Below are 14817 nucleotides of genomic sequence, written 5' to 3' on the forward strand. Positions count from 1 at the left end.
CTACTAATAGAAAGTGCAATTAAATTATTTATTTTATTTTAATGGGCATCGTTATGGCAGATCATTCGTTTGCAAAGGTCTGGAAAACTCCTTGTCACCACCGCTTTGTCTATTTCTACTGTCAATCAATTCAAGTATTGTTTGAAGGACTTTGAAGCCAGCACATTAAGTAAGGATTATGCTACTTAACGCATGCGGATCGGATAATTTGTATGCTGCATACTTTTCTAGGCACGGTGCTGGAATACCCAATGAGTACATTAAAATATTATAATCTTAGGCCCTTCGGAGGATTAGCCTTTGAAAAATATCTTTGTATCCACTTTTGCATCCAATAAACTAAGTCGATATTAGTGTGAAATGTGAATTTAAACTTAAATAAAAATATAGGAGCCATCCTTGTCTCATGGATCGACGATCCGGCTTTGAAAGGAAGGATTATAGGTTCGATGTCAAGCGAGGAAAATGTTTGTGGAATCGTAAACATTTGTTGCAAGTATACGCATTGAGGAATCGAAAGTCCCTTACAATAGCTATACTACTTATGGTACTATGTTCATATCTCACTGAGGGCTGTAAGATCATGACCCTGTGCGACTCTTGGAATAAATTAAAATCTATAAATACAAATATTTTATTTCCATATCTCATTGCATACCTTGTTTACAATTATAAAGATCGTAAATTATTGTATTTGCCAGCATCAGAATTAATGTAAAGTGGACACAACTTTAAATATCCGAGTTTGGCAACATGACAACAGTTGTGCCAACAAAACAAATTCGTGTCTTTACTTTTCGTATTGAACCTTCGCCCTTAACAAAATTGTCGAGGCCACATCGTTTCCGGCCAGCCACATTAGTTTATTTTAGTCACAGGAAGTGAGTTTGTTAATCTATGCCATGCGCGATGGAACGGAACTTTTTCCCTGTGGCAACACTTCCTCTGTCGACCGATGAGTTTAAATTACTTATTTCGTTGCCTTGGAGGAACAGAGTCCCATCTGACAATGTATTTAAAAGTAAGATGGAACCCTGTTGCCCAAGGCTACGATTTGTTCGCCTTAGTCTATTGTTTCACGGTACATTACTTCTGTGACGTATTGACTATTCATAAAATATTGATATTCAAGGATGTAGGCATAATGTTAAAATGTTGCATTTTAATAATATTGCGATTGTTAAATTTCTACGTAATTTATATAAAGTATTTTTTCAGGTGTTTCATATATTGTTTTATTAATTCCTAATATATTTGGATTTAGAGAAGCCAACTACGTTCAATAGCAACTAAATTAAGTGCCTACGACTGTTACTTAGACCAGTTTCTTCTAAACAGCACACAGAAACCTTGTAGAATATTGTTGAAATGACAAAATGGTAAGATTTATAATATGGCAATACTAAATTGTATTTAAATTGTACTTATAATTTGCTGAAAATTTATTCGTTTATCTTAATAAAGAAGATGGCTGGGTAGCAATTAAAATATATTTTATTTAACAAAGATGATTGTTTACATCTGTTTCGTTGAACAATGTCAAAGTTTATATCCAATCATTTCCAATAATTAAAAACATAAAATATCAACGTACAATTTTTTTAATGCTTTGAATGACTAGATGAGTTTGCCGTTCGCCTGATGGTAAGCGATACGACCGCCCATAAACAGTATAAACACCATCCAACACCTTGAATTACAGTATTGTTTGGTATTCCACTGCGCTCGCCATCCTGAGACATGAGATGTTAAGTCTTATTATGTCCAATAGTGACACTGGCTTCAAATGTCCTTCAAACCATAACATAACAGTCACTAGACACTGCTGCTTGGCGGCAGAAATAGTCATTGCGATGGTACCTACCCAGGCGGACTCTCACTTATGAGAGACCTACCACTAGTACATGATGAAACTATTATGTTAATGGAACAATTAAAATCTCACGTCCTGATACTAGGCGCAGTTTAAATAGGTTAGAAAAATGTGCATTAATCCAAGCAAGAAACATATTAGCAAATCACCCACGCGGGTTATTAAAACAAACGAATTTCAGAATTTCGGTCAGGCTAATTTTAGATCGATCCGGTGTCGTTCAACCCAGGCGAATACGAAACCATTGACCTGTATAAAGATAAAACTTAAAACTGGGCTCCGGCCAGTTTTATTGCGACATTATCATTCACAGCTCTGGCTAGCACTCCGGCATCGATACACTAGATGTACTTAAAATACTGTATCGAACGATAATAAAAACTGTTTATTTTGATTCGGAGTGAATCATGTCAGTAACATGAAAGTTTTCACTGGGTGTAAACAATATCCGTGATTCAATGAGTCGTAAATCAAGTTCCGGAACAATGGAGTGAAACAAAAATTATGTTGAACAATGTATGAGCACCTTGAAGTGTCTTGGTGAAATTATGAGTTGACTTGCTTTTGCTCGCGGTGTCGCCCGCGTCGAGGATTTCTCCGGGATATAAGTTAGAAGATAAGTAGCCAATAACCTTCCCAGGGCGTAAACTATCTCCATACCAAATTTCATAAAAATCCGTTCAGTAGATTTTAAGAAAATCGATAATATACAGACGGACTGAAAAGAGGACTTTTACAGTATGTAGTACCTATATAGATGGTAGAAATTATTAGTTTAGACAAGATGTGAAGGTCAAGGATATGGATGACTCTCGCAGGTACTTTACCTTAGCATTACATATTTCAATCACGTAATAACAAATGCACCAAAACTGGACCGATCTTTTTTAACAGTATAAATGTAATAAACAAATTGTCACCCTTAATATTATCTACAATTGGAACATTTTTCAATGCTACACGTCCTCGGTCGAACATTGTGAAACAATAACATTTCAGGAACCTCAAATGTATTTTCTAGCTCAAGGTCAAGACGAGAAAATAAAGGTTAACAAAGGCTAACTAAAATTATTGTTCGACATGGCAATCGATAATTAATCTTCCATTACAGATTATTACTCTGTAATAACAGACTATGTACTTTAGAATATAATATTAACACCATTACTTTAAGGTATTAGAAGCGTTAAAATAAGTATCGAAGCGGGAAATTCGTGAACGAAATACGACCTTAAGATAAGACGTACGATTGGGTTTGCATTTTGGTATGCTGACATTATTATACTAAATACATTACATTATAATTATTTCAACATGAAAGTCTACACATGTATGTAATGTGACACAATTTTTAATGTTGCCGTGTCTTAAGGCTCTCTTCCAAGCAAACGGCCTTGAGCATTCGTTCCATACATTTTCGGCTCATGAGTGACGGGAATATGCAGATTTTATTTTCAAATAATTTTTACGTCTTTTTGTTAATTTTACACAACCATAACGTTCTTTATTAAATTATTATCTAATAGCGCAATTAAAATATTCATTAAAAGAAGCCGAAAACCGAACAAAATGGAAAGATTTTATACATTAAACCACGAAGGCCTTTCAGGGTCACGACCTTCAATAATAAAGAACGCGACCAAGAAGAAGAAAACTCATAAATTAAAATGTGTACTTTGGGAGGAAATGCACAGAATCACCAAAAAAGTTTGTGGCATTTTCATTTTAAAATTAAAGATATTTTCATAATAATATTAGTAGAACAATATCCGCATTATTAACATATTTACATAATCAAAGTAAAGATAACATATTTTAGAAACATGTTTATAATTTTTTTTATGTTTTATGAATAGATAGCTTATAAAGTAAAAATACGATTAGTGCGGCTTTTTGTTTGGTGCATCGCCTTAGTCTAATCCTAACTAAAAATATACAAAGAAAAACGCAATATCACTTCTTTCAACAAATTTGGAATCTGATTAATCATTACGTACATTTCATACTAGAAACCAATAAATAAAATCCGGTTTGAAAATACTATAATAATTAGCACTGGTTCCAAACAGGCCCACCAGTTAAACACGTCTGGTTTCTTCTGTAGTATTAAACGTATTTTTTTTCGGCACAGCAAAGGGACTGTACTGCACCTGACAGTAAGCGTAATGCCGTCCAGATAAAGTATCGAACGGCAACCTATGGCTATCTCATGCCATTCAACACAATCATGCCGGACTACTAAGATGCTTCTACACGCTATGGTAGAAGACTCAGAATTAGGGTTAGGGATTTAGGATATTATTATTAAAGATTCTTAACCGACAATGACCTAATCTGTTGCATAGGTATATCTTTAATTTCTAGTGAATTAACGTAAGAAAGACACCTAAGCAGTATCTGGGTAAAAGACTGGATAATCACTTTGGCAAACCGAGGACAAAATTAAAATTGTCCAAAAAAACATATTTCTACAGATTGGTCAATTACGAAAGCACAATTTTGAAAGATGAAACACATAATTTTATAAAATTTAGTGTATTAGACAGAGATGTTTCTCGCCTTTTTTGTCTCTTTCGGCGTGCGGGATTATGGTACAAGTGACAAACTTTAAAGTGTGACAAACATTTGTTTTTAGGATCCCCTGGCGTTTAAGGGACAAATTTGGTACATAGTGTTATTATTGTTCTTAGGATTAGTGCAATTAGTACGCGTAATAATGGTAGGATGCAGTATTTTCGTGTGTAAAAACCGTAAAACAATGAATCGTTCTGTGTCACTTATGTCCAAGAACGAATTATCTTGGCAAAGTAATTCTATGACAAAAATAATATTAAGAGACACTGGTATTATCTATAGTGCAAAGATTGCGCGTTGCCATTAATCAAATCAAAGTCATAGGAATCCACAGTAATGCGAGCTTACATGTTCATACCGATACTAAATCCTATTACAGGCAGACCACGTCGGTTTCTCGGCTCCGATTAAAATTTATGACCGTTTAAAAAAAAGAATTGGAGCTCGACTTGTTACTGGGCCGACTTTTTATTCAAACACCAACTACATGAAGGGACGAAAACAGCGATGCATTACGGTATCGAGAACTCGTTATTGAATCGAGTTTCGATCAATAATTTAACTTGAATAATGTTGGATGATATCAAGTTGATCTGGTTTTTCAGTACTCAAATTAAAAAACATAATTTTCAAACGTGTAAGGTCCCGAATTTTTCGATTATCTTCGATCGATGCTGAATCCACAGTCTAAGCGACATAAACAAGTTTGATACAGAGTAGAGGTTTTATATAGGTGTATTTCTGGATCACCCACTTCGTAAAGCAATGCAGTTGAGTGTCAAGTCAGCGTTAAGTAAGCTTTTAGGTTTCTCTTTTAACGTCATAATAAAAAGATCTTGCCCAACTTAGCACCTTAGAGGTTCCGATTAGCTTTCCATATTATGCACATTGTCTTTGACCTTCTAGAAGTAATTTTATTCTTGAAAAGTAAAAAGACGTAGTATGACAAATGTTATCAACTATTTTGCAACAATAGTATATGAAGTTCATTTACAAAAATATTAAACGTTGCGTTACAAAATAACAATGTTGTGAAATTAGTTAGGCCATTAAACTTGAACATCTACGAACAAAAAGACAAGCGCGAATGATTCAACTTAAGATGGCGGCTGACTGCAAACATGGCCACCGCTACACTATCCATATTAGAGAGTTAGGTGCGCCGTCCCGTTTACGTGACTGCACACACGTTAAGTATAAGCTCCATTATCATTATAACATCAATTTTACTTAATATCATCTATGGTGTAAGTAATTTTGAATCTATAAAAACCTTATTTCACAAGCACCTTTAGAAAGCCAATACTACATAAAGTAACTAATTCAGAACTTTTGTATTTATAGACTACCATAAACAACCTAGAGTTAAGTGTTTTTTAATTCTCTTTGTCGCCTTGTCCTATTACATTATCATTAGCACATATATTTCCTTGAGATTTTCTTTACTAAGTATAAGGAAAATTAGTTACACTAATACGTTAATATACGAAATGTTTCTAATCTATCAAAACTGTATTGATGCGACATATACCTGAACAGACATCAACTTTACGAATCAAAGGCTATTAGGTATTTGGCCAAAAAAAATGATATAATGAGGAATTGTGGCTATTGTAATTCTTATACATTAGTTTAGTAGGTTTTCCCACGATGTTATCCATCTATTAAAAAAAATTTAGAATAAAATGTATCTAATTATTGCTCAGATAAATATAAATACGAAGTAGAAAAATACTGAAAATATTAATGACTAAAATGTTTACGTAAATAACCTTTGCCCAAGATTACGATGTTTCAACAAAAAAGAAAAGAATCCAAACAGATTTAATTAACCAATTAAATACAATGATAAACCATTCGAAGAAATGAAAGGCATGAGTCATTGTCCTAGAATATCAGGGATTGGTAACTTGACACTTCAAAGGCCTTAGCGATGCAAGGTGAATTGTAATTTCTAATATTGCAGCGATTAGTGACCGATGACGCGCCAATTACAAGATACCTGATTTTAAAGGTCTTCAAAATGGCCAGGAGGGGATGCAAGTAGGTGCAAGTGCACCCCGTGCCCAGAAATAAATCACAAGAAATATAAGTCACCGATCACAGAGGATTTTTATGATAAAGCATTTTCAACAACCCACGCAATTTAAATGTGAAATATAAAAGCCTAATGATATTATGTGGTATAGTGCGTGTGCAGATGCACCTTTCTAAAATCTTGGCGACGCGTATGATCTTCATAGCAATTCAGTTTGATGTCAGTTTGAGATTACAATGATGGTGGTGTTTTCAGAGCGTATTACCAGAACAATACACTTTGCTGGTTGAGCGTCACAGTAATTTTAATTTTCCTAGGAGTAAATCCTACGAACAACGGTTTCATCCTATAAAAAGTACGGAGCTACGTTTGTTTCATAAGAGTCCGTTCACAGTATGTAAGTAAATGTTATATGTCAGTTAAGGTATTAGACAATTAATGCAAACGATACTCATTTGTTTATCATGTATTTGAAAGTATATTTTATAATGTGACTTCTGTATTTGATGGAAAAATTATTAGACAAGTAGCATCTACTCAGACTTCGTGAAACAGACGCTAAAACGTATAACAATTTTACACGTTTAATACCTAACAATTACATAATTCTTGTTTATATTCTACCTACACATCATTATAATAAACTATGTTGCTTATATAATAAGTAAACAAACACTATGATGCAATATTATGCATCCTTGTTGTGACTTGCCACCATTTTCAATAAACGATCTCAATACTTTTTTCGATCTATCTCCAAAACGGACCAATCACAACGTATTTTTTTAAATGATTATATACGTTATTTTGATTGGTTCATTCTGGATATCGGATTAAAGATTGAGATTGGGATCATTTATTGAAAACGGGTATTAGCCACTGGATGGTCATGAAGAAATAAATATGTAGCCTTTTGTACAATAAATCAAAACTACATGTTGCTAATCTATGCAATAAATGAACGACTATGAATGATAATGACCTGCAATGAACGCCTAAGATTTCTGGGTCTCACAATGCTTGAAAAACGGAGGAAGGGAGGTAACTAGTTCGAGACATACCAAATCTCTGGTTAGATAACGTGCCTGATATGCACGATATTTTGCGACGAAATGAGAATACTAATCTATGTGGACATCCCCTTAAACAATTTAGAGTGTCTTCTAAAGGAAATCCAATGCATTCCAATCCATTTTATGACTAATCGAGTTATTATCGATTGGAACAAACTTCCAGAAACTGTTGTTATGGCACCTTTATAAAATGCTTTCAAAAATAGACTGGATAAGAATATTAATCAATATGAAACCCAGATATCAGCTGTATAGCTATTAGTGTGCGGCCAAATAAATAAATAAAATCAGTGCTGACATATACAATTATGTAAGCCAGATAATTATAGTTTCCAAATAATAATAGATAATTATTTTGATAACCCGGCAATAAATTATACCTTGGATACAATTTTACAAACGATTTTAATTTAATAAAATTATATTTTATACGAGCTTTTGCCTGCGGCTTCGTTTCCTGAAAAAGTTTTTCAGGCAGAACCATTTTCCTGCAATAAAACGTAGTTTATTGCACTCAGGAGTAATGTAGCTTCCTATTACTATAAAATCAAAATCGGTTTAGTATTTCCTAAGATAAATGTTTGAGGTTTCAGAACGCTTCTCATATTCCGATATGAGCGATGATTGATGAACTTTTAATGTAGGATCTAGAAAATTAAAGTAATTTTCATTTCCTATCCCGTGTATTTTTGAATGTTCATCCAATATTATCCAGTCGATAACTACAATTGTCGCATAGCCTCGAGAAAATAGTTTGTCACTCGAGAAACTATTTTCTCGAGGTGATATAAGTGCATGATAGTGAGAAGATAAACTTTTGACCACCATTGATCTTATGTGATGTTCACGCGATAAATGGCTTCCGATCTCGGATTAGAAAGCTTGAATTGATGAGAGGGCTCTCAGAAAAAAAAATATAGTAAAGATAATATATCACAGAAAACGTATTACTTATATATATAAATATGGTTTTTATACAATTTTTAAATGAAAGTAAAATTTTAAAATATTCTGCTCGTTTTCTGTACGACTAATAAATTTCTTTCCAAAAAACGAGCCAAATTAGGTACAGATAAAATAACCAGTAGCCACTAAATAACTTTAATTACGAAATCTTAACTAATGGCGTCACGAGCTGAATTTCAATTAAAACTGATAGCGGTAAAAACTTAATTGAATTGACGATACGATACAAATATATTAACGCGGAAAACGGTTTGAAGAAACAGCCGTTTGTTGAGAAGACGAATGTGATTTTAGGAGGAAAATTGCTTACTTATTAACCTCATTATGCCAATATTAAATACGGGATTTCTATTAAATTTTGAAAAATAGGTTACAAAATAGGTTTTGTGGGGGTTGGTGAGTCAAAATTGGCTTTAAACAGTATCAGAAATTTGAAATAGCCATATATAAATGAACAAGTTCGTACTATGGCGTCAGATTGAAAGAGTTAAATTAATAAATGCGAAAACAATTACTTATTTGTTCACTAGTTTTCGCTCTTGTATTTGCTCACCTGAAAGGCTAATTTAAAATGCTATGCACTTTAAGTATAATGATTATCAGAGCATTTGTTAGTCCAGAACTTAATCTACCTTTGTGTTGTTTACCTAAATTTATGTAGCGGTTTTTCTATTTTCAACAAAAATCCCAATAAGATTGCATATTAAATATATATTGTGATAAGTAAACCTAGAGTGGCGGATTTCTAATAATAATCAGGATAGGCAGGCAAACATATGACATAAATGTCGTAAAATTTGACAAAACGTATCTTATTGCGTAAATGTAAAATCAATAAAATTTTGTATTTAATTACACAAGTGTCAAAAACGAACCGACATGATTCAAATATTCAAAGTTGTGATGATAATTGTAATGTGTCATTTTTATTTAATATTTTTCATAAATGTATTTGTGATTAAAAAAAAACACTGAGAACTTTAAATTGGGTCGACTTTAAGTCGGTGGGAGTTAAAAACAAAAAAAGACATGAAGATGTTTTTTCGCGTTATACCTACCTGCCGAACTCAAACAAACCTTGATACCTATTTTTAAAATCGCACAAAATCTTTATGGACAGTTCGGCCGTGCGGGGCTTAAACTTAAAGTTTACATACTAAATTGATAGTTATTCCTATGGATGGGTTAGAATATTTATATATTTTCAAAGAGCTTAAAACAGTATACATGGTAATTGAATATACCTATGTAGGTAGGCTAAATCCAGGAAAACAACGAATTTTGCACCGAGACATCAATAATAACGTACGTTTGAATTATCACTAAAAAAGTAGACACATATTTTTTTAACACACGTATTCTGAACTGTCTTGCTTATTCTTAGGTTTTTTGTATACCTAGGTAATTTATATATTAATATACATGCATCCTGCATATCCATGGGGCAGACTACTGAGTACAAGAGCCTGATCGTCCGACACACCTTTTTCCATCTTCTTGATATGAAGAGGAAATTACTACTATTATTATGAAAACTTCAATCAATCATATGTATTTAATCAAAGGATATACGATACATATATACGTAATTGCATTTTTTCTATAATGTTATCGACGAAAAACGAGGTAAGTAATAACATTATTACGTCGACAAACAGGTGTTGGTGGCAAAACAACAAAGTGTACGTAATATAAAAGTTGCTTTAAAACAAGTTGCATACACTTGGATAATAATATAATCTAGATAGTGGTACACACTCGTACAGTATAATAATATTATATGTAAGTGGTCCTACAATATAATATTATTATACTGTGCGCGCTAAAAATCGTTAACTATCGCGCAACAAGTACAAGATTCACAAAAGAACAAAAATTTACATTATCTTTATTATTCTTTGTCTGGATTTTCTAGATCACATCGAATATTTATAGGATTTGTAGCAATTTCTTTTTTTTATTGATACAAATCTGAGTTATAGATATAAATTACGTATGATCTTATAACTATTATGTTGAGATGTCACAACGGAAAATAAACAAAGAAGAAGAAAGCTGTTGCCATGCCCGTACTATTTGTATAAAAGGGGCAAATGTTGGATATTTAGATAAGAATAGCGTTTATAAATAATAAATAATTAAAATACTCACAATATGAAGCATACTATGCACAGACAGCTGTTGAATTCGCTTTCTTAGCGTTACAATATACTCGCCTAAACACCGAACGAAAACACAACACTCGTAGTTTGTTTTAGTCTATTTAGCCATGTACTCCTATCGTTTACAACGATAAGTTAATCATACATGCAGTTTTTGGCACACAAATCGTTATATTGAAGACATAGTAATAGCATTTAGCGGGATTACGCTGTATCGTCGTTTGTAAAAACTGCGAACGCACTGTAGTCACGACACAAGCGCAACACACGTCTCGCTCGCTGTTGTAGTCAAAACTGTGTGAAAAATAAAAGTACGAAAATCTCTTGAACGAATGGACCAAAGACAATATAAAGAATGAACGCAATGGGAATGAATGAGTTGGAAGTATTATTTGCTTTAGCATAGATAAAAAAAGGTAATTGGGCAAAGGAAATTAATTAAATTTTACCGTTAAAGTCCCGATTAATCAAAATAATAATAATATAATACAGAACATAAATCACGTAAGGTGTGCTGTTACAGGGAAAAGTAAAAATTATATAAATATAAAATACCTAAGTTCAATTCAATAACTGTTAGCTTACCAAAGCCTGTTTTTTCATTGTTTCTGAATTATGCAGTGTACAACCGAACTTGATTTGTAACGTTGCCATATCATTCATAACTTGTCTACTCTAGTTGGTTTATAGATCGTGTAGAGAGCCTATTGTCTTTCGATATATTGTGTCACCGTTGCATAGTTTATAAATCACATGAAATAAAGAACTTTTAAATGCTTTTCATTCTAAATTGCACTTTTTTTTATCTAATGTGCTAATAATTAAATGATTTTATAATATTTACCTAATTTTATAAGTAGTAGTATTTGACAGTTAAATATAGTAAATTTATTTCTGGCAACATTACTCCTCCGCAGTGTTGCCAGAAGGTTACATTTCTTACATTTTTCGTTACTTTTGACCCCCTCGCGTAACATGTAAGTAATTTTTATATTTAAGGCAATTTTCGTAACTTTTGAAAACAACGAGATATGTAATACAACATTTTTATTGTAAACAGTTTACGAACGCATTTTTATTCAACGCATCCAAATTGAACACGCCTAAAACTGGCGGGTCTAAAAAGTATTTCACTCCATATCACACTCAGAGATGGCTCGCCATGACAAAATGAAACGTATCTTGCATATATTAAAACTTGATTTTGCTTGAGTGTGTGCGCGCACACTTCCTACTTTGCGAGTCCCCGCGGTTTCGGATCTACAAAAATGCTTGCTAAAAACGCGTAAATAAAAAAAAAACAATAATGTAACTTTTGCAGCAAAAATGTAACTTTTCTGGAAACAAAACGTAACTTACGACTCAAGGGCCCTGGCAACACTGCTCCTCCGTCCATTTTCATTTCGCAAACTTAAAAAAACGACGACGGAAAAGAAAAAGACATTTCTTTTTGTCGGTTAAAATATTTCTCGATGCAAGATAATGTGAGTGATCTGCCGTTTGTATAGTGGAGTCTTTGTTTATAAAACTCCGTTAAGCGGTTTCGCTGAAGCAGACGATTCTAGCGGTGAGTATAGTGACATTTGACTGGATTTGTTTGTAAAGTGGAAAGTGACCGTTTGTCGGCCGTTCGTAATCGCTACTCGCTGCAGATGCGATCCAGTTTCACATCTCATCATATATTGAGGGCAGCTATAAATGAACCGGCTAGCAATTAACAATTTGTTCTGCAGTATTGGTCAGGTGGCCATTATTTTATTCCAAATCAAATGCCGTTGAATCATCAATGTTTTGCATTTTAACGTATTATCAACGCGGTTTTCCTCATTTACACGTTAAAAATATACACCTGCGCTTAAAGAAAGTTGGCATTCAATAGATAAACATAATTTACTGTTGTAAAATTATGTCTTAGTGACTCACAGTAAACATGTAGGTAGGAACATTTACTGTTCACAACTTATAGTGTCGTTGACTATGCTTCAATTACTTATATTGCGATATTAACGTTTTTATATATGTACTATGAGGTGCCTTGACCCTGATAGGGTTACTTAACTCCTAGCTGTAGTAAAAGGTCAAATGCTTATTGTTAAACATGCACCTTGCAATCAGGGTGAACTAGATCCTTTAAAGGAACTCATGTGTGAAGCTAAAGTAATTACAATGCATGTGTTGATATTGCATGTAGGCAGTCTACTGTATTTATACAGATTTTGTTAAGTATTTCATGACTTGAAATAAATGAAACAAAAAAAAATAATGAAAAATATGTTTTGTTTGTATAGGAAACAAAGCTTTATTTTAAAAAAAATATTACTATACATACTTTTTTTTATAGTGCACACAGTCATATATACTTTACTTGGTTCATAAAATGACCAAGATTAAGTTTGTGCTTGAGTCATTTAATTTTACTTCTTTTAACATATTATGAAGCCATTTATCTTATGCACTTTAAAATAAGTCTGATCTATTTCATTTCTGAATATGAAATAATAAATGATTGTGAACAAAGTGTATATTTGTATCTTTTGTGAAGGTACAGCCCTCCATCTATTATGTAATTGAAATGTTATGTGCAATTTAAAATTGACATAACATTTCTCAGTGGCTATAAAGTAATTACTGATAAAATTGATTGCAACCAACTGTTTTAGAAGAATTCATCCAGAGTTACCATAGCCAAAATAACAAAGGATTTTTAAATTTGTATGAATAAAATAAACCAATTATATCATAAATGAAATATTGGCTATGATGTAAAAATAAGGTAAATGCTGCACCAAAATGGAAAAGTTTATAAATTTAATTATAGATATTTGTCAGAAGAAAATATACTTTTTAAAATTTTCCATTATAAAGTAATTTGTTAAATGTTTAATCAGGTCCATAATTCAGAAAATATATTGTTAATTCTGTATATTTCCTAAGTTGCTGTTTTGTCATTTTCAACTTTTATACTGTGTTTTGCCACAACCTCACTTATAATTGTTTGATCCCAGTGGGATTACTGATGTTTTATAATAGCTTTCACTTATGATTATTATATATCTAACACATCTTTAGAATTTAAATGACTCATTGCCTACTTTTGTATGCATTTTATCTTTATTTACAAATAGAGACACCAGTCAGAAATAATTTAAAGTTAACCTTGTTAGCTTCAAATTGTATGTAAATTATAACTGTTTATATGTTATTAGTAGTTAGTATGTATTTCTTTCATTTTAATATTTATTTTTATTGTCTTTAAAAACTATTTTGAAAAGTCTTATCAAGTTCTTGTTATTGTTGTATAAGCAATTTTATTCATTATAGCAGTTCCTTATATCCAATATAGATTTAGTAACAATTTACAGTCAAGTTACAATTTATAAACTAACAAAATAATTTTGAGTTATTATTTCTGTTTGACATCTAGCAAATGGAATACACCTTTATAATCTTACATTTACAATATGTGGCAGTTATTAAAGGTTAATAACTCAAAGAAGAATGTGACCTCTTTACATTTTCTACAGCCATACATTGTTTACATACCTCTAGGTTATATTACTGAAACATTCATAATATTCCGACAACTAAATACTAATGTATGTGTTACTAAATAATCAATAAATTTGTCCCAGTATCAAAATTTGACGTAACCACGTAACACACAATGGAGGATGAAAATGAATATAAGAAGTTGCCGACAGAAGAAAAATGTGTACACAAATTGTGGAAGGCCAGAGTTGCGGGCTATGAGGAGGCAATCAAGCTCTTCAATCAGATTGATGACGAGAAAAGTCCAGAATGGAACAAATACCTTGGACTTATCAAGAAGTTTGTCACAGACAGCAATGCTGTTGCACAGGAAAAAGGTAGGTCAAGTATAATTTATTGTATTTTAATAATTTTTAAAGCAGAATGACAAGTTATTAACAAACTATTATTTTAAGTCTTGTCCGTAGAATCGGAGAGATCATCGGAGTGTATACTCTGATTTTCAGTTGTACAGTTTAACAATTTTGTATTTTTATAAAAGTGAACAGTAATATTTTTATGCTCATTAATTTACTATAGTGTTCTGCTCCACTTTGTTTACTGTTTTACTACTACTTTACATGCAGACAATACTTTACTATT

At 32.3% G+C, this 14817-nt stretch overlaps 2 protein-coding genes across 2 annotated transcripts in view; one reads left to right on the forward strand and one right to left on the reverse strand.

Moving 5' to 3' along the window:
- The window catches only part of LOC115439775 (protein goliath), a 95422-nt gene extending 84432 nt beyond the window's left edge, over nucleotides 1–10990 (reverse strand). The window contains exon 1 of the mRNA XM_030163800.2: nucleotides 10676–10990. The gene's annotated coding sequence lies outside the window, so the exon portion shown is untranslated. The remainder of the gene's footprint in view (nucleotides 1–10675) is intronic.
- A 1042-nt stretch (nucleotides 10991–12032) lies between these two features.
- Nucleotides 12033–14817, forward strand: part of LOC115442504 (protein mini spindles) — a 30587-nt gene continuing 27802 nt past the window's right edge. Inside the window, exons 1-2 of the mRNA XM_030167942.2 lie at nucleotides 12033–12253; nucleotides 14319–14552. Coding sequence (XP_030023802.1) covers nucleotides 14351–14552 — 202 coding nt within the window. The 5' untranslated portion in view covers nucleotides 12033–12253; nucleotides 14319–14350. The remainder of the gene's footprint in view (nucleotides 12254–14318; nucleotides 14553–14817) is intronic.

This window comes from Manduca sexta, chromosome 7 (genome assembly GCF_014839805.1).
Source record: "Manduca sexta isolate Smith_Timp_Sample1 chromosome 7, JHU_Msex_v1.0, whole genome shotgun sequence".
NCBI classification, from domain to species: domain Eukaryota; kingdom Metazoa; phylum Arthropoda; class Insecta; order Lepidoptera; family Sphingidae; genus Manduca; species Manduca sexta.